Here is a 26,223-nt window from a genome sequence, read left to right as displayed (position 1 = left end):
CGCCCTTAGTAGTCTGACCGCCTGAGCAACATGTTTTAGTTATCAAGTCGTATTTCAAAATTAATGATTCAATCATTGCAGCTCAGTGGCAGTGCACACAAACAAGCCTCCCACATTGAGCAAACTAACGGAGGCCATAACTCAAGAGATCGTAAACTTGAATCCTGCAATATCAAATAAGGTGTTTGACAGTTTTGGTGTAAGAATGGAAGAGAGCTTAATCAACAAGGGATACCATTTGAAGTACATGATTTTAAAACCCTGGCCATTGCTTTTCATTGCTCATATGTAGCACAAGAATGTATGTCATATGTATGTCAAGTGGACAAGATTGGAATTTTAGTATGAGACGAGATTTTTTATTTCTTATAACATTTTGAGACGAGATCGAGACAGGATTTCCCTTCTCATACACAACGGGAAATACACGTTCAATATTTTTACCTGATTTTGTAACATTGTTAGATGACTGTTTAAATACAAAAATAATAAAAATAGGCAAGAATATTTAAAATCTTTTATTAAAAACATCAGCATAAAAAAATGTATATCAATTACGCCTAACTTATTAAAAATACTTACGATTAGGAAACATGGTGATATAAGTTAGGATAGAGTTAAACTTATCATAAAATCAAATAAATCATAATATAAAAGCAATATTAATTTGTATAAAATAGTTACTTGTTTTGGCTTTGTATATAGATGTAAAACATGCGTCACACTGGTTACACTTAACTAAACTTCTCAAATGAGAAAATAATTAAAGTAATATTTACATGTAAAGAATTAATTAAATAAGAACGCCTTCGCAAAGGAAACGCAACTATAACACGCTCCTGTATTGCGGTATTGCATTGACTTTCTGCAGGCGTTTAAAAATTATTTTTTTTATTTTCGTCTTGAAAAATTCTTAATAAAAAAGAAAACTTGTCTCCTATAACAAAATTTAAAATTTCCCGAAATTTTTTGAAATTTCAAGACTTGACCATCCTTAATCATATGTAAGTTTTTGTTATTGGCAATCATTACTAATATAATGTGTTGTATCACTGTTTATCGAGTTATTAATAATTTAAATTAGATCAGGTTCTTTGCCGCAACCTGTATAGCTCTATGTGTTGAAGATCCATCACTATCACAGTTGTGTGCTTTACTACAAAGTCTATATCCCAGCGCCATTTTCATTTTTGATTATCGAACTCAAAATCCTGTAATATTGATCATACAAAAGCTGTCCTATACTGAGGGTGTATTACACAATTTGTACAATAAAAGAGCTTCAATATTAAACTGGTTTGATAGTGAGGCTCTATGTTCTCTGATGTATAATTTTTTGCCACCCATATGTGTTTAATCAAACTTGTTTTTCAGTTACAACTGGAAGGACCTGGCCTACCTGATCCTTGTTACCTGGAATTAGAAGTCAACAGGTAAAAATCATTCATGGAAATCAAACTGTAAAATAAGTTGGTTTAAATTATCTATTAATTGAGCACATCATGCTTAAACTAGGTTTCCACAAACCTAGAAAGCTAAAGAAGGTCAGGTAAGGCTAGAGAAATATGTAAGATCTGAAAGTGGCAAGAGTTTAAGAAAAATAAACAACACATACTAATATTTTTGTCTCCAAAATGCCGTCCTAATATTTATAATTTAAATTAAGCAATTTTGTAATTGTTTAGTTTATATTTTTAACTAAAAGTTAACATTACTCTTATAGTCACATTAGCTTAATCTTTAATGCCAACTTTATAACCACAATTTAAACTACAGTAATTTGTTATGTTCTCGATCAAAGTTTCATTGATGATAATTGACAGTGAAGAATAAAAATTTTGTGAAGCACATAAATACTTTTCCTACCATTGTATGAAAATTATCACTTTGCCACACCTGTAAACAGTATGCAAAATAGCTCATTTTTGCTTTATTCATTCTGACTCGCTAAATAATTTTCACTGTTGGCGTTTCTATAAAACACATAGGTTACGTTTCATCTGGTAATGCATCTAGGTTACATTCATTCCAACAGATAAAGCAACACCTAAATGGAATTATAATATAAAACTAAAACAAGTTAATCTTTGTGTTATGATAAGTTAATTATTGTGGTAGGAATAATCTTGAGTGTATTAAAAAATCTCTTTTGTAAGTCTCAAAATAGCCTGAAAACGCGAGTATGTAGGTCTGATTTTAAAATTTTCTTGGGGGTCCCCCCCTTGGCGTAATCCTAGTTACAATTATGAATGCACAAATACAGCAGCCGTATCCTTTAGTTCCATAGAACAAATTTTATTTATGTGGACATAGTTTTTACTGTTAATTTTATACAAAATTAATCTAACAGATCGATATTTTCAAAAAGAAATTGCGGCATTCTACTCAGCGTAAAATTTTATTTTGAAATGATAGGTCACAACCCTACCCTTACATTTCAAAAATAAACTTTTTATCCAATATGGCAGATCCAAGATGGTGGCCAAAAATTCCCCCCCCCCAGTCAAAATGAAGTATTTACTACTATACAATGACCTGACGTGGTCCGGAGTTGATACCTTAAGAAATGTAGAAAAAAGTAGGGGGGGGGGGGGGGAGGAACTCATTTAAAACTCACCCTGTCATTCTATTTTACTTTATAATTTATAAATATCAATCAATATACCACTGTGTGTAATTTTTTCAGTGTTTCTATTTGTTAGCTATTCATGTTTGTTATTCAATAAATAAAACAAAGGGCAAGTGTAGCTATGGGAATAGTTCAGGCAAAATTTAAAATTAAATGTTGTATAAACAGTTTTAGTAAATAAGTATGTTGTAATAAAATAAATTTAGAAATTGTTTTGGAAACCCTGGTTAAGGTACAAAGAGAAAAATTTCTCATAAAGTCAAAGCATACATAGAGTTTAAAATAGGATGGGGTTGAGCTTTTGCTTGCTAAAAGTATTTTTTAAGGGTTTATATTTTTTTAAATACTATATTTGTTATAGTCAGACAACCAATACTCTTCACTTTATAAACCAGCATAATTTTAAATTTATCATGAAATTTTATAATAAAAGCCCTTTTATTGTTGATGGTAAACAAAAGTTGTAAATTGTAAAGAATGCTCCATGATGTGATTGATTATTGAAAGTAGATATTTATTTAATGTTGTTGATGTTTCAGTGAAGATGGAATAATAGTTGGAGTTCCTGACGAAGACGATAACTATCAACAACATGTGGTAGAAATACGTTCTTTTCCAATTAATTTATAACATGGATATTTGTCAAATGTTGTGTAAATATGTCACTAATCAAAAATCTACACTATCTGATATTTGAAAATATATATATTTTCCAATTAAAACAATGACAATAATTAAATGAGAAGATTTAAGGAGAAAGTAAATTTAAAAAGGTTTATGAGCCTTAAGACACAATGTCTTATTGTCTAAAAACTATATCAGCTGCTATGTAACTTTGATTTACCGATCTAATTATTAGTATTGTAGTAGATTTCATGAAGTCTTAGTAAGAATTTAAAAATAAACAGTGATGTTTACCATTGGTGACAAATTCCATAGTAAAACTTTGTTTGATTACATTTTTTTCAAACTATGCTCATACATTTTAGTCATTCATAAATATAATTTACGAACCTGTTAGTGTTTTTTATGGGCTAATACAGTATTTGCTACACTCTACAAATTCAGTGTAATTGTAAGCCTTCAAGCTAAAACATTTTGTCTGAGATCATTAAGATCTGTTCAATCAGGAGGATTATTTTGCCAAAATCGTCGAACTAAGTAAAGTGGAGTCAAGAAGTTCATCGCTACTTCGGTTATTACTGTTGAAAACTAGTTGTTACATAGAATCTTTTAAATTATGCACAAACAAAACAAATGTCAGCAACTGGCAGCTATACTTACACATATTAGTAATACAGGAGTCAAATACTTCAGGCCTAAGGTAAAAAAATCCAAGCCCTTTTCATGAATTTAATGTAGTTCTAAAAACAATAAAACATTAATTTTTCTTCATGAGGAATTGACTTTCTTACAGTATTATATTTTACATGCTACTAGAGGAGAAACTTCAACAACTTCAACTTATGTTTAAGTTTGTTATGAATAAATTGTAAAAATGTATTTTGTATACATTTTTTTCTTCATGAGGAATTGACTTTGTCATTATATTTTACATGGTACTAGAAGAGAAACTTCAATGTTCCTTATGTTCTAGTTTGTTATGAATGAATAGATAAAAATGTATTTTATATATATATTTTTTTCTTCATGAGGAATTGACTTTGTCATTATATTTTACATGGTACTAGAGGAGAAACTTCAATGTTCCTTATATTCAAGTTTGTTATGAATGAATAGATAAAAATGTATTTTATATATATATTTTTTTTCTTCATGAGGAATTGACTTTGTCATTATATTTTACATGGTACTAGAGGAGAAACTTCAATGTTCCTTATATTCAAGTTTGTTATGAATAAATTGTAAAAAATGTATTTTGTATATTTTTATCACGAGGAATTGACTTCGTCATTATATTTTACATGGTACTAGAGGAGAAACTTCAATGTTCCTTACATTCAAGTTTGTTATGAATAAATTGTAAAAAATGTATTTTGTATTTTTTTATCACGAGGAATTGACTTCGTCATTATATTTTACATGGTACTAGAGGAGAAACTTCAATGTTCCTTATATTCAAGTTTGTTATGAATAAATTGTAAAAAATGTATTTTGTATATTTTTATCACGAGGAATTGACTTTGTCATTGCATTTTACATGGTACTAGAGGAGAAACTTCAATGTTCCTTATATTCAAGTTTGTTATGAATAAATTGTAAAAAATGTATTTTGTATTTTTTTCACGAGGAATTGACTGTCATTATATTTTACATGGAACTAGAGGAGAAACTTCAATGTTCCTTATATTCAAGTTTGTTATGAACAAATTGTAAAAAATGTATTTTGTATTTTTTTTCACAAGGAATTGACTTTGTCATTATATTTTACATGGCACTAGAGGAGAAACTTCAATGTTCCTTATATTCAAGTTTGTTATGAATAAATTGTAAAAAATGTATTTTGTATTTTTTTTCACGAGGAATTGACTTTGTCATTATATTTTACATGGTACTAGAGGAGAAACTTCAATGTTCCTTATATTCAAGTTTGTTATGAATAAATTGTAAAAAATGTATTTTGTATTTTTCTTCACGAGGAATTGACTTTGTCATTATATTTTACATGGTACTAGAAGAGAAACTTCAATGTTCCTTATGTCCAAGTTTGTTATGAATGAATAGATAAAAATTTATTTTGTATTTATATTTTTTTCTTCATGAGGAATTGACTTTGTCATTATATTTCACATGGTACTAGAGGAGAAACTTCAATGTTCCTTATATTCAAGTTTGTTATGAATAAATTGTAAAAAATGTATTTTGTATTTTTTTTACGAGGAATTGACTTTGTCATTATATTTCACATTGTACTAGAGGAGAAACTTAAATGTTCCTTATGCTTAAGTTTTTTTTTCAATAAATTGTAAAAAATTGTATTTTGTATATGATTTTTTTTCTTCATGAGGAGTTGACTTTGTTATTATACTTGGACAAAGGGTCTATTGCGTTCAGTCCGCGATCGTTCACTTCAAAAAGTATTTTTACAAATTCTTTGCCTGTTTGTTTGCTCCACTGTTTACTTGATCCACCGGGTACAGTCAGCTCCATTAGTAGACAGGCCTATAGAAAATACTAATTTTAAAGTGTACTGTACATTGGATCGAATGCACATTGGAGTGAACAAGCAGTATTATTGAAATATGTAATCATAGTGAACTGTGAACACAAATCTTGACCGAAGGAAAAATCATCAGTGATAAGTTCAAAGGAGATATAGTCTTAATCCAATCCAAAGAATACCGATGATTTAATCTGAATTACCCTTTGAATTAAAGCGACTACAATTTCCTTTGATTCTTGTTGTTGAAATAACCATTAATCAGGCACAGGGCCATCCCTAACTATCATCGGTTCAATTTTAGAAAATGTATGCTTTTCACGTGGACAGCTGTATGTTGCCTGCTCACGTGATGGTACACCTAAAGAAAAAAAAACAGCAAAGTTTCGGGTCTTATATACAACTATGGATATCACAGTGGGAAGACAAAGTGTTTACGTTCTTTTTACAATACATATGACAGGGAAAAATATATTTACAAATAAGAGGCATGACAGATTAACAAGAAAAAATGAGCTTACAATTAATGAGTTTTTGAGCAATTAGTCTAAACGCTTTCTTCTGCAACACAAATAAAGATTTTACATATCAACAATTAGCCCAAAAATGGTACCATAAGTAAGATGACAGTGGATGTGATGAGGTTTATGCTGTGCTGTTATAGTAAACAGTAAGCAGAACTTCCATTGAAACAATTTTTTTTTAGTTTTATAAATATAAACATACCTTTGGATATTTTAACAGCTACAAATTTGATTTGTGATTCCCATTTCAAGCAGCTCTAAATTGAGATACCTAATAATTTAACAGGTTGTTGATGAAAATCTGTGTTAGCATAAGAAATTTTCAGATCTTGTGTTTTATTTAAATTTAAAGATGGTTTATTAACATTACCCCAATCTACCATTGCATTAACAGAGCCAACCGTGATTTCATTCTGCAAGTTCTTAGGAGGTTTAAAATTTAGACACACATAATCAGCATACATATAACACGAAACACATTCATTCGGTATATTATAAGGCAGATCATTAACATACATTTTAAACAACAAAGGTCCTAAGATGAACCTTGCGGAACGCCATGTTGAGTCTCCACCAAATCCGACAGAACACCGTCAAAGAACAACTTCTTCCACATAGATATGAGTCCATCAATGCAACTGCGCTATCACTAAAACCTAAAAATCTTAGTTTTCTTAACAACAATTGATGTGACACAGTGTCAAAAGCCATTGAGAGATCAAAGAACTTAGAGCAAATACTCTTTTTCAACTCCATCGCATCCAATGTATCTTGAATGTACATTAACACTGCATCTGTGATTGACCAGCCTTTTCAGAAGCCAAACTGAACACTAGACAAAACACTGTTGGATTAAAAAAAAATGAATGATTTGCCACAAAAGTAATCTCTCAAGGACACTGCGGAAACCAAAGCAACCGGTCTGTAATTCCCAGGAACGCTATCCATCTTGTGGTTCCATCCCTCGACTGAGCTATAATTTCTATGCTGTTTGCTATAGCAGCTCCAAATCTGAGAGTAAGAAAATTTAATTGTGCCGAATTTAAACAAGCAATTCCATATCACTGAGATGGTAAAATTGTGAAGTGCTTTTCTGTAGCGCCTGCTGTGTGTACCATACCTTCTCATCAACCTGGCTCACTTGTTTTCGGGATTTTTAAAATATGTAACCGCAAACTGGAACACTATTTTCAGGCACTCCACAAAATTGCGAAGTGCTTTTCTGTAGCCCCTGCTGTGTGTACCATACCTTCTCATCATGTTATCATCAACCTGGCTCACTTGTTTTCGGGATTTTTAAAATATGTAACCGCAAACTGGAACACTATTTTCAGGCACTCCACAAGATTTTTGGCTTGACCAGTAAATGGACGATTTTACCCTTGACGGGAAAATGGATACAACCCGTTTCCAGACGTAGTTTTGGTGTGAACTGTCATAAATAAATTTGATCCAAATACATCCATATGAGGGCAAACTGAACCAGTTTCCCCAATTTTATTACATAGAAATGATTTTTATGCAAATAATTAACAAAAACTAAACCATAGTGTGCTTCATACAATAACAAAAGAGTAATACTATGATTGTTCATCGGCAGTGAAAGGTCACATCTGATGATGACTAAAATTTTTTAGTGAGAACACATGTGATGAACAATCATTCTCTTCGTCATGTTTGTTCATCTCATGTGTCCTCAAAATAAGGTGTGTTCAAAATAAGGTGTGTTCAAAATAAGGTGTGGGGGAATTAGGTCTCCTAAACAAATACGAGAACTCGGTGGTAAACTACAAGCGCACGCTCGCGGTAGCCGTGTCAACTGTCAAGGCATAGTTTGGAAAATGTCCGCTTCGCACGCTGACATCGTGGTTCAGCAGGTCTCAGTGGTTGTTAAACCGTTGTTACTGAAATGAAATGAAATAAAATAATATTTTTATTTCCCATAAATTATATACATATAATTACATTGTATTTTTTTACTTAAATATAATACAGCAAACATTACTAATTAGATAACAAAAGAAAAATTATATTCTGTAGAAATAAAACGAAAAATGTGCAAAAAAAAATACCTTCTATAACAAAGGAAAAAGTCTACATAGACAGGGCCTGTGCGTAGACTCGAGTTGCGAAAAAGGTTAATTTAGATGGGAGGTAAAAAAATGTATAGGAAAACAGAAAATAATTCGTATAATTATAAATTAAAAATTTTTTTCTTGCTTGAAACTGAATATTTAGTGTTCTTCTGAGAATTAAATTGACGATAAAAAACTCTTTGTACAAAACTGAGGAAATCTATAAAAATCTGGTGAAGATTGAAGAGGAGAGGTGGAGTGTGGTGTGTTGGTCAGTCAGTGAAGGTGGTGTATCAGTAATTGTGTAGGGTCAACGGTCAGGTCCGCCCAACGCGATAACGGCCTCGGTGTCCTCTGCACTCAATCCTACAAGCCACGCTACTACATGCTTCTTAAATAGAGAGAGAGAGGGTGAATTTAAAATGTTGACATTTTGATATCTGTTACACATGTTGCGATAAATGATTTGGGTTAAGTGAAAGCAATTCGTATGTGAAAATGATTTTAAAGTTTGTGGAACATTTATACCAACATTTCGAGAAAAGCGCGTATTGTGGGGATGAGTAATTTTGATAAAAGTATTATCAAAGTTTTTGTACATGTGAACTAAAATAAATTTTAAAAATAACTGTCTGACTGTCAAAACTCCCGTTTCTACAAAAAGGTCGTCAGTTGAATATCTAAAGTGTTTTTTAAAAGCAACCTTAAGTATTGTTTTCTGCACTACAAAAACAGGTTGCAAGATAGTTTTGTAAGCACCACCAAAAGCAATAATTCCAAAAGATAACAATGATTGAACATATGCATAGTATGCTATTTTAATTTCTTGCTCTTCGAGTATACCACTAAGTTGCCTAAATGCATAAATATATTTACGTAATTTATTTTTTAGATATTCAACATGTTCCGACCATTTCATCTTTGAATCAAAAACAATACCAAGATATTTGTATGAATCAACTTTTTCAATTTTGCTACAAAAACAAGAGTTATTGGAATGATTGCCACAGACATGAATAGATAGGTTTTCAAGTTTGTATTCGGTTATCTTGCGTAATGAAACAAAACAACTGTACTGTTGTTGTTGTTGTTGAGGTTAAATCAAAACAAACTTTACTCTCTCGGCTGTTAAAGAATGTTTACCGTGAAATAAAATTCCTAATTCAAACCATTAACACACGATTATTAGGTTACTTTATCTCCAATAATGAATGAATCTAGTAAAAGGGATTACAACTTGTAAGAATTTGACCTACGACAGTACTGTTACCATCCATTGCCATATTTTGAGGTTAGAAAATATTTTATAAGTTTCATTGAGAACTATATAAGTTAACCATTTTGTGTTGTATGTGTGTGTTTATTATTCACTGGTATTCGGTTTACTATTTAGTTTTAATGATTAATCGCAATCAATTCAGTAATACAAATTTGAACAATTCTCTATCACAAGAGAGGCTACTTGAGTATAGGAAACTCCAAACTCTACTCAGGCCTAATTCTTAACAACTTATGCTATATAAAATCATTCCAGGGCCCTTTTTACCTTTTAGGTTATCAAGAAAAGGTGGGACAATTTAACAAACAGTTAGAAAAGTTAGCTCATGTCTTTATCGATTGACTTTGATTTGATTGACTGGGATAAGATAGGCATATTCAAGTGCTAAATACAGAAGTCGTACCTATTCCACTTTATCGTTTAGGAGGATAACTTCTTTGTAGTTAGCTTGGTTATGGAATTTGGTTAACATTTGGCACAATTTTAATTTTGTGCTAAGCTATATCAGCAAAAAAAAAAAAAAAACACCTAATTACCTTCCCTTTTTGTAACAGCAAACCTATAACAAATTACTTAAATGGGTACAGTTCCGTAGAGAACCTGCGATATATTAGCGGATTAAATATTGAAATTAGAGATTTTGATTCAGTTCAATTTGCATTGAATTTAATTTTACCATAAGATATATAAAAATAACCCCCACAGGAAACCTGCAGACGAAGCAAATTTCCATTTGCCTGATTTGATTTTCACAAATCTATTTAAGTTAAATAACATAAAATTTTATGAGACAGTTTCTTTCTAGTGAAATATAAATAGGTTAGTATAAAAAAATTAATTAATTAAGTTTGATCAAAATACGCATAAACAAGTAAACTACAATGATGTAGGCTACTTAAGTTAACTTATGTAGTCTAAGTAGCCTACAATGTTTGATAAGAATAACTTGCATGGGAATTTTAAATTCAAAATATTTTGAATTCTCTCCTTAGCCAATAACCGTACAAAAATAATTCAAGTTGATTTTTTTCAAGCTCTACAAAATGATTCAAAGAAAATTTGGGAATTTCTATAGTTTGAGGATACAATTAAGAAAATCCAATTTTTATCCCATTCAACACCGTTCCAATGGTCCGATCCTGCTAGTTTGAAAACTCGTTTGAATAAATGTAGGTTTATACGTTTGTACCAAATTTTATCAAAATCTGAAGATTTTTTGCTCGATTTGTCAAGCTTACGGACACATATAGCCTACATATATGTTTTTGGACGGATTGTGTTTTTGACATCTGGGGACATCAAAACTAAAAAGTAAATCGGTCCCGGGTCCAGGTCTTACCATGATAACTACGGCAATAGCTTATACCCTTTATGGAAAATTTGGTAAAAGGAAAGACAACAAATTGCAAAAACTATAGTAGCTTACCATGATACATTTTTTTCTAATAGATGCAATGCATTGTATCAACTGAGATTTGTATCAGTAGATTAAAAATGTGTTTAATAATATAATTGTATTACTGTTTTGATACTATAAAAAATAAACATTCGTTATTGAACCGATTATACATTTAAAGTACATGATCAAAGCAAGTTTCCCTGCAGAATGCTGTTAAAGACGAAAAGAATATCTGTGTTGCAAGTGTTCAATTTGACGTTGGCAAAATAATCGAGTCTTTCAATGTGTAGCATTTTTGCGCAGGAAGGAAAGGGAACAAAATCCAACAAATAATAGATTAAAATGTTCGACTAAGATCGAAAAGATTTATATTTACAAGTTTAGGAACCTGCAGTTGGTCGATAAGATAATTTCATATCCATAGCAATATCATGGCTAAATCCAAAACAGCACATTTTATTAACCAGCAAGTAATGATCCAATGAGTCGAAAGCCGACGAGCTTAGTCAAGCATGACCAGCGAACTATATCTATGAAACTTTAAAACTTTGGGCCAATAAATAAAAGACACTGTATTATATATTTTATTGTTTTTTGTTTTACAAAGAATTTAACAGCCAAAACAACCAAATGTCTTGCTCACATCCTAAGCAGTGATCTGAGCAAGACTTCGTCCCTCTAACGTGTTCGTTTCATAGGTAGTTAGTTCATACCTAGTACCTAGTAGTTACCTATGTGATAACAACAACAAGAAACATCATTCTGAAAACCATCATGGTGCTTTTTCCCAAATGAGGTTCTCCATACTTTGTAGCTATAGCTTAATTTGCTTTTTACTGTTAGGCTACGCAAGTCTTTCTATGCTTCTCTGGACTGTAGAGAGTGTTAATATTATATAAATACTATACGATTTTCTTCATTTAATTCCCTTTAAAATAATGCATTAAAACCTACTGTGTCTTTGTTTTTTATTCTTAAATTTAAGATTTCCTCTTGAAAAACACAGTACAGCTAAAATTGAATCACCTGTAAACAGCATGCTTAAATAATATGGCAATAGCTGCATCAAAAATAATATTTTAGTGGGTATTATTGTAATTTTTAGAATTCTTATAAAATTTCCAATAAGAATGTTGAGAAGTTTTTAGGATTAACAACCTTATGAACGGTTTGTGATAAAAGTTAAAATTTGCGTTTATTTTTGTAAAAAAAAAAAACGCCTGTAATACTTCGTAATTGCTCGAATTCGAGCAACAGTTACACTATTTCTATTTAAATTACATAAGGTTTAACAAGTACCTAGGTTTGTTGCTACAGGAAGAGTAATAACATGATTTTTTGTAAAATATCAATAGCTTAGTACAAAATAAATAGATTTGCCAAGTTTGATAAAATATATCCATAGATAAACAAGCTAAATACAACAGTTTAATTATTATCCTACAAAATAACTATCCCATAAAATAATGGGAATATTAAATTTAGAATTGTTTGAATTTTATTCGTAACCAATAACCGTACAATAGCACTTCAATATACTAATTTATGTTTTAAGCTATTCAAAATAGTTGAGAAATTAGGAAATCTTAAGTTTTCAGGGAAAGAAATTATAAAATCCAATTTTTACCCCATAACACCCTGTTCGCATGTCTTATCACGCTGGTTCGTGAACTCTTTCACGTTTATCCCACCATACACCTTCAAGCTGAATTTAATCAAAATCGGACCAAAATCACCCAAGCTACGTTTACGAACACAAATCCCCGTGAAATAAAAATACCTCAAAGATAACAAACATATTTAACAATTTGAACGAATAGTGATTTTGACCTGTGGGTAAATCAAAATGAAAAAGTATATCGGTCTCGGGTCTGGAAATTGCCGTGTCACCTATGGTAAATTAGTTACTTCCCTATAGGGAAATTCGCTAATAGAATTTTAAACACTATAATAATACACCCTGTGAAAGGCTAATTCAAAACGGATTTTTAAAATAAAAGATTGGCGACATCTGGTTTATATAAATGGATTGTCTGCAGTATTCAAAAGTAAATGTTATTAGTTATACATATTTTCAATAAACTTTTCTTAACTTCACAGTAAAAATACTTCTTACTTTTTCGTGATGGGGACCATGATCTCGACCAGTAGCACAGGTTTATATATTACAGCAGAACCATGCATCATAGGTGTATAGTCAATGATCATAGCCCAAAATCATCTTTTTAGTAAAATAATTAAATTAGAAGATATTATAATTTGCAACGTGTTTTAATCTTACTATAGTATATAGCGCACAATCTTATCGCATTCATTGCTAAACTGAAATCTACAAGTCGTTTGTGCTGCCTTCTGCATTTTTTATTTAACCAGAACAATCTTGCACTTGTACATATATTTTGCTAACGGACACATAGGCCTACGCATACATATGTGTATCAATTTGAAGATTTGGCGTTTTGGGCTCTTGGGACATCAAAACGTAAAAGTAAATCGGTCCCTGGTCCAGCTCTTACCATGCGAAATGCCGTAATAGCTTTTTGCCTTTATTGGAAATTCGCTAGGGAGCCTTGCTAGGAAGTTGAGCACTTGCGAGCCAGCGTTTTTCAACGCCGACTCTGGTTAAAAATTGTCGTGCTAGGTGATGACTTCTCACCTCCATTGGTCATCTGGATCGACTCTGCAATCCAAGATCACAAATTGTTTGACAACAATTTTTGTGATCTTCATTGATTTGATTTGCTACATTTCGCTTTCCAGGATTCTAAGTAGTTGGAATCTTGGAATGCGAAATGCAGTCACAGTCACACCAAAAATGAGGTGTGGGTGAATTAGATCTCCTACAATAATACGAGAACCTGGGGGCAAACTACTAGCGCTACCTAGTAGGGCCGCGTGTAATGTCCAAGGCATAGTTTGGAAAATGTCCGCTTCGCACGCTGACATCGTGGTTCTGCAGGTATCACACGGCCTCATCTCCCCCTCAGGCCTCAGGTCTCAGTCAGTCTCAGTCCAGTCCACTAGTCCAGTCCGTCCAGTCTCAGTTCTCTCTCAATCTCAATGCAGTGGCAGTGGTTGTCAAACTGTTGTTGTTGTTATGGTTAAATAAAAATAAACTTTACTTCTGTACTTCAATGAAGTTCCTAATTCAAACCATATAGTAAAGTAAGTAGTATTGTATTGTAATAGTAATGATTCTACTAAAAAGATCGGACTAACTTACAACCTGTAATAATGTAACCCCAATATGACAGTACCATACCATCGCGATATTTTGAGGTTAGAAAGTATGTTTAGAGTTTTATAACGGAGTGCATAAGTTAACTATTTTGAGTCGTATGTGTGCTTTTATGATTGAATGCTATGCCATTTTACCATTATAATTTCAATTATTAAACATCATTAATTAATTCAGTAATACAAATTTGACAAATTCACTATCGTCAGTTCAATAAATAAATAGATAGGCTAGTAGGGTATGGAAAATTCAACTCTTCACTCGTAGGCCTACTAACTCATAACAACTTTAATCATATCATATCAAGGGTCTTGTTTACCTTTAAGTTTAAGGTTATCAAGAAAATGGGACAATAAGTTACAGTTAGATTAGTTAGGCCTATTCAAGTGCTAAATACAGAAGTTGTATTCCACTTTATCCTTTAGGGAGATAATTTCATTGTAGTTAGCTTTTATATGGAATTTGATTAACATTTGGCACAATTTGTATTTTGTGCTAAGCTAGATCATTTTACTAAAACAAAAGAAACACATCACCCTGTTTGTAGCAGCAAACCTAAGTTGCTGCTACAAGCAGCAAACCTAATTGGCCCATATTTACTAATTAAACCTACTATTTATTTATGTCAATTTCTATGTTTCGTCAAGACCTGTAAAATGATAACAAACTCGCCTATACTTGTCATTTGAAAATTTTGAGCTAACCCCTATCCCCAATACCCCTAAGGGCAAAATTTTCAAAATTGACCATAATTATTGTAGCCCCTCATATCAAAGAAGGTTGCCGCAAACAAAATTTCATTTATCTCATATGGTTGAAAAGTTAAGGGGGGGTGTAAGTTACTTTTCAGCCACTCTGTATATAATATACATATGCATTTGATTGCATTGTGTTTTTGGCATCTGGGAACATCAAAAGGAAAAAGCAAATCGGTCCCGGGTCCAGGCCTTATGAGACATGCGGAAATAGCTTTAATACCCTTTATGGGAAATTTGCTCACAGGAAAGATAAAAAATTACAAATAAGAATAGCTGAAAATACTTTATGTATATGGTTTGAAATTTGCTTAAATTGATTTAAAGGAAAATGCTAATATAAGGAGCATTATAATTTGTGGAAATAGTCTTTGGGAATAAACTTTGATTCTTATCAACTGGTGAACCGTACTCTAGTTTGATTCTGTTTTGTAGTCTGTTTTATCAAATTTCCCATATAGGGATTAAGCTATTACTGCAGGTCTCATGGTAAAACCTAGACCATGGACCGATTTTATAATTATTTTTTTGTTTTGAAGTACCCAGACGCCAAAAACACCATCTGTTCAAATTCTTATAGGGCCGTTAGCGCGATAACTCGAGCAAAAATTATCCGATTTTGATGAAATTTGGTACAAACATGTATATCTACATTTATTCAAACGATTTCACGGACCAGTATAATCAGGCTGTGGGAACGGGGGTTATATGGGGTAAAAATTGATTTTTCCCATTTTTGACCCTAAAACACAAAATTTGATAATTTCTCTCCAAACCATTTTGTAGAGCTTAAATAAAGAAATAATTTTGTATGTATATTGATGCGTCGTTGTATGCCCATCGGTTACTGAGATAATAAAAAAAAAACGTAAATTTAAAATTCCCATGTTATTCTTATGGGGAATATTGTAGTATTGAATGTAGTAGTGAATACCGTACAGTTGTAGTTTGCTTGTTTATGAATAGGCCTATATTAAAAAAATTGGAATTTTTAAAATTTAATACTAAGCTATCAACATTGCAATAAAAATACCCCCGCCGCAGCAAACCTGCAGACTAAGCGAATTTCCATTTGCCTGATTAGTATTAACAGTATTGGATTTACACTAAAATGTCGACTTAAAAATATAACATTTATTTCCTATTTAAATAGAATTAGTTTAACAAGAACTTGGGTTTGCTGCAACAGGGAGGATTCAACTGTTTTTTTTTGTAAAATGTTAATAGTTAGTAAGAAATAAAAACATTTTCCAAATTTGATCAAGATATGTTTATAAACAAGCAAACTACAACATTTTACTTGTTCTCCATAAAAATAACATGGGAATTTTAAATTTAAATTTTCTTGGAATTTTCTCTGTAACCATTAGGCGCATGATAACGCTTCAATGTACTAAATTATTTGTTTTTTAAGCTCTACAAAATGGTTTGGAAAGCAATTGCTAAATTTTAGGTTTTTTGGGGCAAAAATGTGAAAAACCTATTTTTGCCCCTTAAAACCCCCGTTCAGATAGTCCGATCATGCTGGTTCGCGAACTCGTTTAAATAAATGTAGGTTTACACGTTAATACCAAATTTCATCAAAATCGGATCATTTTTGCTCAAGTTATCGTGCTAACGGACACATATAAGGCCTATATGAATCTGAACGGATGATGTTTTTGGTCTCTAGGGACCTCAAAACAAAACAAAATCGGTCTCGCGTCCAGGCCTTACTATGAGTACTACGGTAATAGCTTATTCCCTATATGGGAAATCCGCTAAAACTTATTTCAATATCTTCCCTGTAACTTAAGTACAACAACCTAAGTACTGTACTCACTAAGATTATTAGGTTTCCCAAATCTTTCCCTGAATGTAACAGCAACACCTCGGCTCATGTGTTTTGTGCTATTTTCAAAATCATTCGAAATACTATGAGCGAACCCCACTTCCAAGTTATTGCAGTATTGATCCAAAATATCCTTCATATTAACTTTAAGTTGGTTTGTTCTTCCAAAAATTGTTGAAAAAAAGTGAAAAATAAATTGGTGGATGTGTGAGTAACTAAGAACTTCAGGACAGTTTGAATATGATATTTAGATATTTTATTACCCAATAACAATGTCCTGAAATATTGTTAGAGAGTTCTGGGACACTCTGTATAATAGCCTACTATTTTGTTGCAGCTATTTAAGAATTGTTTTATAAACAACCTACATTGTAACCAGCGCCACACTGTACTGTAAGACGGACGGTTGTAGTTAGATCTTAAATGCGCCGTACGATAGCAGCAGCCGTACAGCTTCAATAAAGTTCCGTATGATGGCAGGACCGTCACGATTTTTACCCAAAATAATTCAAATTCGTTCGAATTACTTTCCAATTATAATTTTATTAAAAACGACAGTTTATGAGTCTTATGAGACAAGGAGTTGTTTTTTATTACCTAACAATGATTCTATTTTGGAATAAAAGTGTGTCAATAAAACTAATTTACTAAATTTCACCGCTTCACCGACAGGAATACACATGAAGCGATTCTAAAGGTTAGAGTTGTTACCAACCCGACACTTGATAGTCCGTCACTCTCGGTTATCCGAATCCGACGAATCAATGGTTGAGTTTTCAATCAATGTATATATAATTTTAGAGTTGCATTTTTGTTATATTTAATAATTCCATTAAAAATAAAATTAAACCTCTAATAGTCACAGGGATAAAAAGGTTATAACGCCATTTTATCCCTTATCATTTTTGCAAACCTAAATTATATGAAATTTCCCTGTGGGGAAGAACCGTGGTACAGGAAGACCTAGAACCGGGACCGATTTACGTTTTAATTTTGATGTCCCGAGAGGCCCAAAAACACTATTCGTTCACATTTATATAGATATTAGTGTTTCTCTGGGTACGATTTAGACATGAATGTGAAGAGTTTGATAAACTTGATTGAATTCGCAAACCAGCAAGATCGGGGTCATAGGAACACAATGCTATAAAGTGTTCTAAAATTGTTTTTAACTTTTAACCTTTAAACAAGAAATTGCGCAATTTCAACTCCAGACATCGTGTATAGCTTAAAAAAATTTTTGTGCATTGGAGCGTTGTACTATTAAATGTTACGGAGACTATTTCAAAAATTGTACATTACAAATTTCTATCTTTTTCTTAGGAAAAAAAACTATTGTTGTGTTTATGGGTATAATTTGATAAATGTTGTAAAATATAAATTTATTGATATAATTTAATAAATATTTTTAAAAACTCGTATTGTTTCACATATTATTCACTGACAAAATGTTATTTATGTAAAACGAATCATCTTATTTATTTATTTATTTGTTAACGGTTGCACCATTTTTACATGAATAATACAATAATCTTACATGCAGAAGAAGCAGAAAAAAATCACAGGCCAGTACTAAAGTAGTGAAAAAAAAACTGGAAAACAAGACTTCAAAACAAGACATAAAAAGATAAATAACAACTATAAATAACAAACTATAAGTAACAAACTATGAATAACAAACTATAAGTAACAACTATAAATAACAAACTATCTGAACAAGTTGACAAAACGAGATATTCGAAAAACAAAACCAGTATAGGAACAATAACAATGATGCAATGCAGTAGTTAGTTAATGCATCACGGTCATTCACGGTATGACTTATTCATACCGTCAAAAGATAAATGTTAAATGACTTATTTATCCAAGAATAAATGAGATAATTTTTCGTTAGCAAAATGCTATCATCAAGAAATCAGGAATTAAAATATGTTTTACTAAACCTATAACAAATTGATCACACGTTGCCTTTGAAAGTTTTAAAAATTATCTTTACTTCTTTGTGCATTTTAAATGAATATTTTAATTATCATTTACGTAATGTGGATAACAAAGTTTAATTACACAGACCTATTAACTGTTTTAATAATGCCAATCTAAGTATTGCTTTTCAATAAATAAATGAAATGATCACAGCTTGAAAATGTCCTATAAGTGCGCTACTTATGTAATTTAAACACATTTATTGACACCATAAACCTTTTCAACAGAAGTGGCATTTCTGTGTCACTATAAACGGTGTTTCAACTATTCCTCAAAAACAAAGGAGAATTTTCCGAGAAGCTCTACTGAGTCCTACAAAGGCTCGACCACACTCAACAATCGTTGGTGGTTCAAAGTATTTCATTATTGACTTTATTGTTGTTGATTTCGTTACACTGTTTGATTCAACAACAAACCGAATTAGATTTTCGTCGAAATCAACTTTAAGCCACTCGTAAACGCAGTAGCATTGGGAATAATTTCGGTTGGTATTTCATAACGAAGTTATACAGTGTACTCAAGTACTGTTGCATAAAGGTTCGTGCATGAAAGGATTTCAAGTGATTCGGAGAGTATGTAATTGCTTATAACGGTACAGTAATAATTTTCTTTTATAGAACTACTCAAAATAACATTGAGCCAAAATAATCGCATACATATTGAACAAATATGCAACCAAGCGGAATTCATATCTGAGCTTTAAATAAGTGCTTAGTGACGCTCAAGGAAATTAATCTAAGTTTTAAATGAATGGTTGTCGAGTTATTTAAAAATAGCTACAACTATTATACGCCTCACTTGTTCCAAGTATAGACAAAATTTAATATTGCCTCAAGATTAGGATATTTTATTTAGTGAAAATATTGTTATCAAAGTATAATTATATCACGGCTGACAAGTTAACCCTCTGTCATTTTGAAATTAATAATCGAAACGCAACGTGTTTTATATCAATCTTCTTAGGTTTTTAAGTTAATGAATATAATATTGATATGGAGGTATTATGGGAAAACAAATTAGCTATTGTATTAGAGGTGCTAGTTAGGGACTAGTTGGGGACTCTACAAAATTTTCAAAGCTTGCAGCTCGTAAAATATAATTTTAGACACGCATGACATGAGCACAGAAAACATTAAAGGGGTATGAATACACAAACATTAGATAGCGCTATCATGATATGTACTGATTTCGTCCGGCGCGGCGCGGGGTTGGTAGCAGACTGGAGGTCTACATCACGTCGTCTCCTCTACTGTTACCACTGATGTTATCAGATATTCGATCAGCTGTTTTGAGTTTATAATTGTATTGAAAATCGAGTGAAACAGGAACTGTAATTTTTCGATGTGGTCTTTACACTGTTCGTCAATAAAATTTTATAAATCTCGAACTCCTACAAGTTTTCTAACAATTTGTAACCACAGACATGTAAAATTTCTAAACTTTCGTCAATGCTGCTCATTGAGTGATTTTAGTCGACCAGGTATTGGGTGAAGGCTGATTTTTGTTTGATCATTTTTGGAGTTAGTCCGTGTTCCCCGTAGCGGGTTTCAAATACCCGTATTTTTGACGAGTTGCAAGCTTAGAAAATGTTGTCTTCGCAACGAAACTTGTAAGCTGTTGAGCAATACCTACACCCTAATAGGTATTGTAGGTCGTTGCACTATTTGACGGAGGCATGTAAAAACCTATTATCTATACATATTTAATACGCAAGCAGAATTTTGTCTTTGTGACAATTACTCCTCTGAAACTACTGAACCGATTAACATGTTTTTGGTGTCATTGAAAAGAGCGTAACGTGAAGTTGTGCAGGAAACTTTCTTTTTAGGGAAATAATTAGAGAGTGAGGCCCTGGGACCCTTTAAATTTTCGTATTTCTCCTTAAGATTAACATGGGAAACAAACATTGTTATGAAACTCCAGCTGTTGCCAGAAATTAAAAGTGAGAAGAAGAACATATGTCAATTGTAAACAGTCAATAAGTTTGCTAATTTAACAGTTTGCTACAAACATTTACTTACTTGGTTGAAATTATATATTTACTATTTGAATTTGGGTTGGCGTAAATATTACAATGGGAAATAGCGAGAGAGCCTGGATAAACTGATATACTAAAAGGAAAAACTGAATTAACACTGTGATGCATTTCTTAGTAATCATTGAAAAAGCCGATTTGCAAACTATGGAAACATAGGAAAGTCATAGAACACCACCAAGGAGAAGAAATAGAAATGATGTTTTTTTATTATTTATAAGTAATTGTTATTATGTACAACCTAATGCAGCTATGAGTAAGGCTATTAGAAAACGCTAAAAAAACTAGATCAGCTTTTGAAAAATGATACGATATTTACAAGAAATGTTGATTATATCGATCTGTTATGTACATCTTGAGTATTTCCATAATCTTTGAGTCGAATATTTAAAGTATTTAGAAATTATGGCTCGAATTCAAGCAACACTAGTTGTAGTAGATTTAAGACATAACGTATATTAAAAAGTGATGAATAGAACAGAAAATAGACACATATTTTGTATTCCTTAAACAATTCATTGTTGTCATCATAATATTCAGACAATGCTTATGTTTTCTTCTTTTATTTTGTCTGTGGAGCTATATAGTGTTTTAAATAATATTTTGCAATATAGAAACCTGTTAAAATAAATTACAGCAGAATACAATGGTTATATCTTTTTTTGTTACTGTATTTAAAATGTAGTGTTTATTTTTGTAGTTTCGTTCTTTAGAAGTTATTAAGTTTTTTTGTTTGCTGACTGGGTTGTCCAGCCGAATCATAAACAGTTTTTTAATATTTCTAAAATATATTAATTTTTGTTTTGTTAATAAATGAGTTTAAATTAATTAATTAATTCAGTAAGCTATTCTAATAGAGAACTAACATTTTACTGTATTTTGCCTTCCTAATCGTCCCGTAGAATTCTGAAACCAAAAATTACACAGCCAAGGTTTTCAAAAACGTTACAACGCAGAAAAACAATAGGGAAAATCCGTTGGTAAATTTCTTTGTAAACGGGGCTGCGTAGCGCACAATGTCATTTTCGCTCAAATATTTGGCAAAGGGGTTGAGTCCCCGTTAACAACATTTTCCCGGCTGAATTTACACCAACCTCAAACGCCATTGTAGGCTGAGGTGGAATTTGTAATATCAAAAATACTATTAAATCTGGTATTTTAGTACCTAATTATCCGTGTTAGCTGGTTTCCAGGGGAGTTTTCTAATTTGTTTCTGCGTTTTAAACTTTTCTATGCACACCAAAACTTTTGTTAATCATATTGTTTGATTGATTTAAAAACTATTTATGGGTTTAAATGGTTGGAATGATACAGAAAAACATTTTGCAACCTGTTTCCTAGAGTACTAATACTTTTGGATGCACTAAAGGCTACTTTTATATAATCAGTTAGCTAAAACACAATTCGGAATGACAAAACAAGATATAATCTTTCTGGGAGATAATATATAAACTTGGGAAACAGCTAGCGGTAGAGTGAGAGCTTTGGTCGCTGAGGTCACGGTTCAAATCCCACCAACCACTTATGACTTATATACATGTAACCCACGACCCGCTAGGTCTAGTCCAAAGTACTGTAATGTGTAAAATAGCTCTTGACTAGAGTCTAAAGTCCTAGGGGAGCGAGCTGGTCTAGTGGTTAGAGCGTGGAACTTCGGTTCTAGAGGTCCCGGGTTCAAATCCGGCCAGATCACCAATGGATGTTATCCTTGTGATAATGCTGCAACCCATAGGTCTAGCCTGAAGTAATGTGAAAAACAATTCCAGGCTCGTGCATAGCGTCCAAGGAAAAGAAAAAACGTCCTAGGATGTAAAGATGGGACAATAGACCATAAACAGCTGTAAACGTAAATAATATACAAACACCAAGATTGTTAACGATTGTACTTCACCAATACCTATATATATTTGCATCAAAAGAAACTGAACTGGAGCCTCAAGTTACACCATTGTCACGTAAGTAAAAAACCCAAAAACTCGTGTTCTCATTTACGACGAGCTCTTCAAACAATATCTCATTAAAAGTTTTATGTGGTAATCACCAAGTAGCGAGCGCCTGAGCTCTAACCGACGATTTCAATAGACTTAATTATCAATGATAAAGCACCTTAGTCGCGAACGGTTAAGTTGAGCAGTTCAGTTGGAAACTTATTTTAACTCACCAAAAAGCTTGAGTAGTAATAACCATCTTTGTTTGAAGACAAGTAAACGACATTTTTGTTGTTAAAAGAATAAAATAATGAAAGGGAGACAACATAAATGTAATACCCCTCCGCAGCAAACCTGTTACTTAGTGAATTTCCATTTGCCTGATCGGATTCATGTTAGAATTATCTAACCTTTTAAAAAACATTAGCTGTATTGAGTACTTAGGTTTGCTGCTACAAGGAATGTCTTACAGTGTGTGTTTTATTTAAATGTTAATAGATTGGTATTAAATAAATCATGTACTAAACTTCATCAAAACATATCCGTAAACTAGTAAACTACGACGGCTTACTTAGTTGCCATTAGATTAATTTGAAAATTGTATTTAAATTTATAGTTTTTTTTTTATTTTCTCCGTAACTATTAGAGATACAACAATGCTTAAATATACTTATTTATTTTTATTTTTACTAGCTCTACAAAATGGTTTGGAAATAAACTGCAAAAGTTTATATTTTGAGGGTAAAAATAAGAACATTCTGACCACATAGCCTCGTTCCCATAGTCCAATCATGTTTTTTCAGGAACCCGTTTAAATAAACGCAGGATTACAATTTTATTTTATCGAATTCGATGAAAATCGGATCATTTACTCGAGTTGTCGTGCTATTGTATATTTACGAATTTGGATGGATTATGTTTTTGGTCTATAGGGGCAACAAAACTACAAAGTCAAGTGGTCCTGGGTCTAAGTCTTACCATGTGATCTACTGTAACAGCTTATTCCCTATATGGTACAGTCAATAAATAAGTCAGGGATGGATGGTTGAAAAAGAATTTCTGAAATAGAAAGTCTGTTTAATTTTGAGTTGACCAATGATGTTAGGTAATTGCAAACACCCTAATCTATGATTGTATCTTAGATTATCTACACCTAAAGGTTAGCTTATCTACTAGTTCAGTAAACGAACATTATAAACCGGCCTCAATTGGGTTTCAATTCTTTAAACTATGTTTAGTGACATTCGATTTTCCAGCTTTTCGTTCCTCCATACAGATACAAGGGTTTAAATCAATTAAGTACTTGGACTTGCATGTATACATCATTGTTTTGGGTTTAGTAGTTAATTTACTGTACTTATCAAATAGCCTTAATTGACTTTGAAAAATATTGTTATCCAACTTGGAACAAGACACATGAAAATCACCAAAAACATTCTTCTTCCACTTATCGAAGAAAACAAAACCCATACTTTAGTTGAGAATGCAAATAATCTGTGCTTAAAAAGGGGTTGATTCCCAAAATTCTTAATTTTGTTTCTCCTCTCTTGCTTCTGAGGTTTAGAGGAATTATAAAGCTGAGTACTTTGCATGAAACTTATGCTTATCTTCTTATCAGAAAATTGTTTGCTCAACGAAATCTTCCACTGAACTCATAGCAAGGCGTCTTCTTAATCTTTTAAATAAAGGTCCATCAACTTATCTTTTATTGTATACGATAAGATGTTCTTTCTTTTAAAACCCCAGCTGTTCATCAACACAGACTAAAATAAATGTGCAATGTTGACTAAAAGTGAAGGGCCGCTTTTGTAGGTATTATTGTGTGTGTCTGTACCCATTTATATTGTTTTTTGCAAGGGGAAGGTACACATAATGCCCAACCAATATCAATTCTTACTCATTTAATCATCCAACGTCGATCTATTAGTTACTTGTAACCTTCAGATTTGAAGGAGACTACTATATACTCGGCTAGACGTATTGTCAAGCCAGTGATAATTACAGTGATAAAGAAGCACCGGATTCAAAATAGCAATGTATGACGTATCAACCCAAAATGCTGACTGAGCAGTCATGTTCAATAACTTAATCACAAAAAAATTACAACGATTTAAAAAAAAATCCCTTAAAAACAGATTCTCTTCAAAATTATTAATATTGCATAGAAATTTGTCATGGTTTGTGAGCTTCACTCACCTTTATTGTCCGGTGATATCCAAGTCTTGTCATATACAGTTACACACACATAGATACATCGCCCTGGGGATGAAGTCCGAAGTTTCGCGAAATCTGGAAACGTTGCACTTCTTCAGGGTGAATACTTTATTTTTATCCCTTACACGGAACTAACACCTAACCACAACTCAACTTCCTTGATCTCTAAGACGATTCCATGTGTGTTTCTGTATGGCGAGTCCTGGATATTACCAGGCAATAAAATAAAGGTGAGTGAAGTCACAAAGATTTTTACAAACGATTTATACCTCGCATAAAAACATGTAGTTTAAAAAAATGCATGTTTCTCTTTTATTTTATGACACATTTTACGATGTCCCAGCAATTAAACTACTGGCGTCCTGCAGTTTAGAAGGTATTCAAGTCATCATCCACAAATAAGCAAGGATTCAGTGTTCTGATATGTCAAATCCAGTCACAACAAAAACAGCCATACTGAAATACTCCGATAAGCAAATGTCTGCCATAAAGAAATCGATAACTTGAAATATGAGTGATGTGAGAAGATACAGACAATATTTCTTTACCTTGGAAGATCTCTATGACACTCGATCTCTTTGTTGATATACAGTTGCATTATTTTTACCATAAATCAGGGAGATAGTGGTGAAAAATGGTTTTTAAGGTATCTAAATGAATGCCTGTGTAAGTGGTTTCGATGACTGTGTATGTAATGGTTTCAACTTTTCCCTTTAAGTCATGAGACTTTCCCTTTTAGCGAAATTCCCATTTGAGGAATATTAGCGAATTCCCCACATGGGGAATAAGCTATTGCCGTAGGTCTCGCAGTAATAACTAGTCCAGAGACCACTTTACTTTTTGATTTGAGGTCCCCAGAGGCCTAAAACAACATCCTTTTAAAATTAATTCACCGAATAACTAGTAAATTAATTCCATGGATTTTGCGTAAAAATCAACAGATTTTAATGGAATTTGGTAGAAACGTTTAAACCCACGTGTGTTATAACGAGTTCGCGAATCAGCATGATTGGAATATGGGAACGGGGGTTTATGGGAGAGAAAATTGGCGTTTCCCCTTTTCAAACTTCAAAACATGAAAATTTGCCATTTCTTTCCAAACCATGTTGTAGAGCTTAAAAAATAATTTAGTATACTATAGCGTCTTGTATGACTAATGGTTACGGATTAGTCATAGGATTAGTCTATTCTATTCTATTCTATTCAATTCAT

The 26,223-nt window shown here is 32.2% G+C and overlaps 1 protein-coding gene across 1 annotated transcript in view; it reads left to right on the top strand.

Moving 5' to 3' along the window:
* LOC128998191 (heat shock 70 kDa protein 14-like) overlaps positions 1-26,223 on the top strand; it is an 87,776-nt gene that overhangs the window by 15,438 nt on the left and 46,115 nt on the right. The window contains exons 9-10 of the mRNA XM_054424208.1: positions 1,375-1,433; positions 3,169-3,226. Coding sequence (XP_054280183.1) covers positions 1,375-1,433; positions 3,169-3,226 — 117 coding nt within the window. The remainder of the gene's footprint in view (positions 1-1,374; positions 1,434-3,168; positions 3,227-26,223) is intronic.

Source organism: Macrosteles quadrilineatus, unplaced genomic scaffold, assembly GCF_028750875.1.
Source record: "Macrosteles quadrilineatus isolate MER2022 unplaced genomic scaffold, UCM_ALF_1.0 Scaffold_7__1_contigs__length_78375512, whole genome shotgun sequence".
NCBI classification, from domain to species: Eukaryota; Metazoa; Arthropoda; class Insecta; order Hemiptera; family Cicadellidae; genus Macrosteles; species Macrosteles quadrilineatus.
The sequence above is the reverse complement of the archived record's forward strand: the minus strand, read 5'-3'. Positions and strand labels throughout refer to the sequence as shown.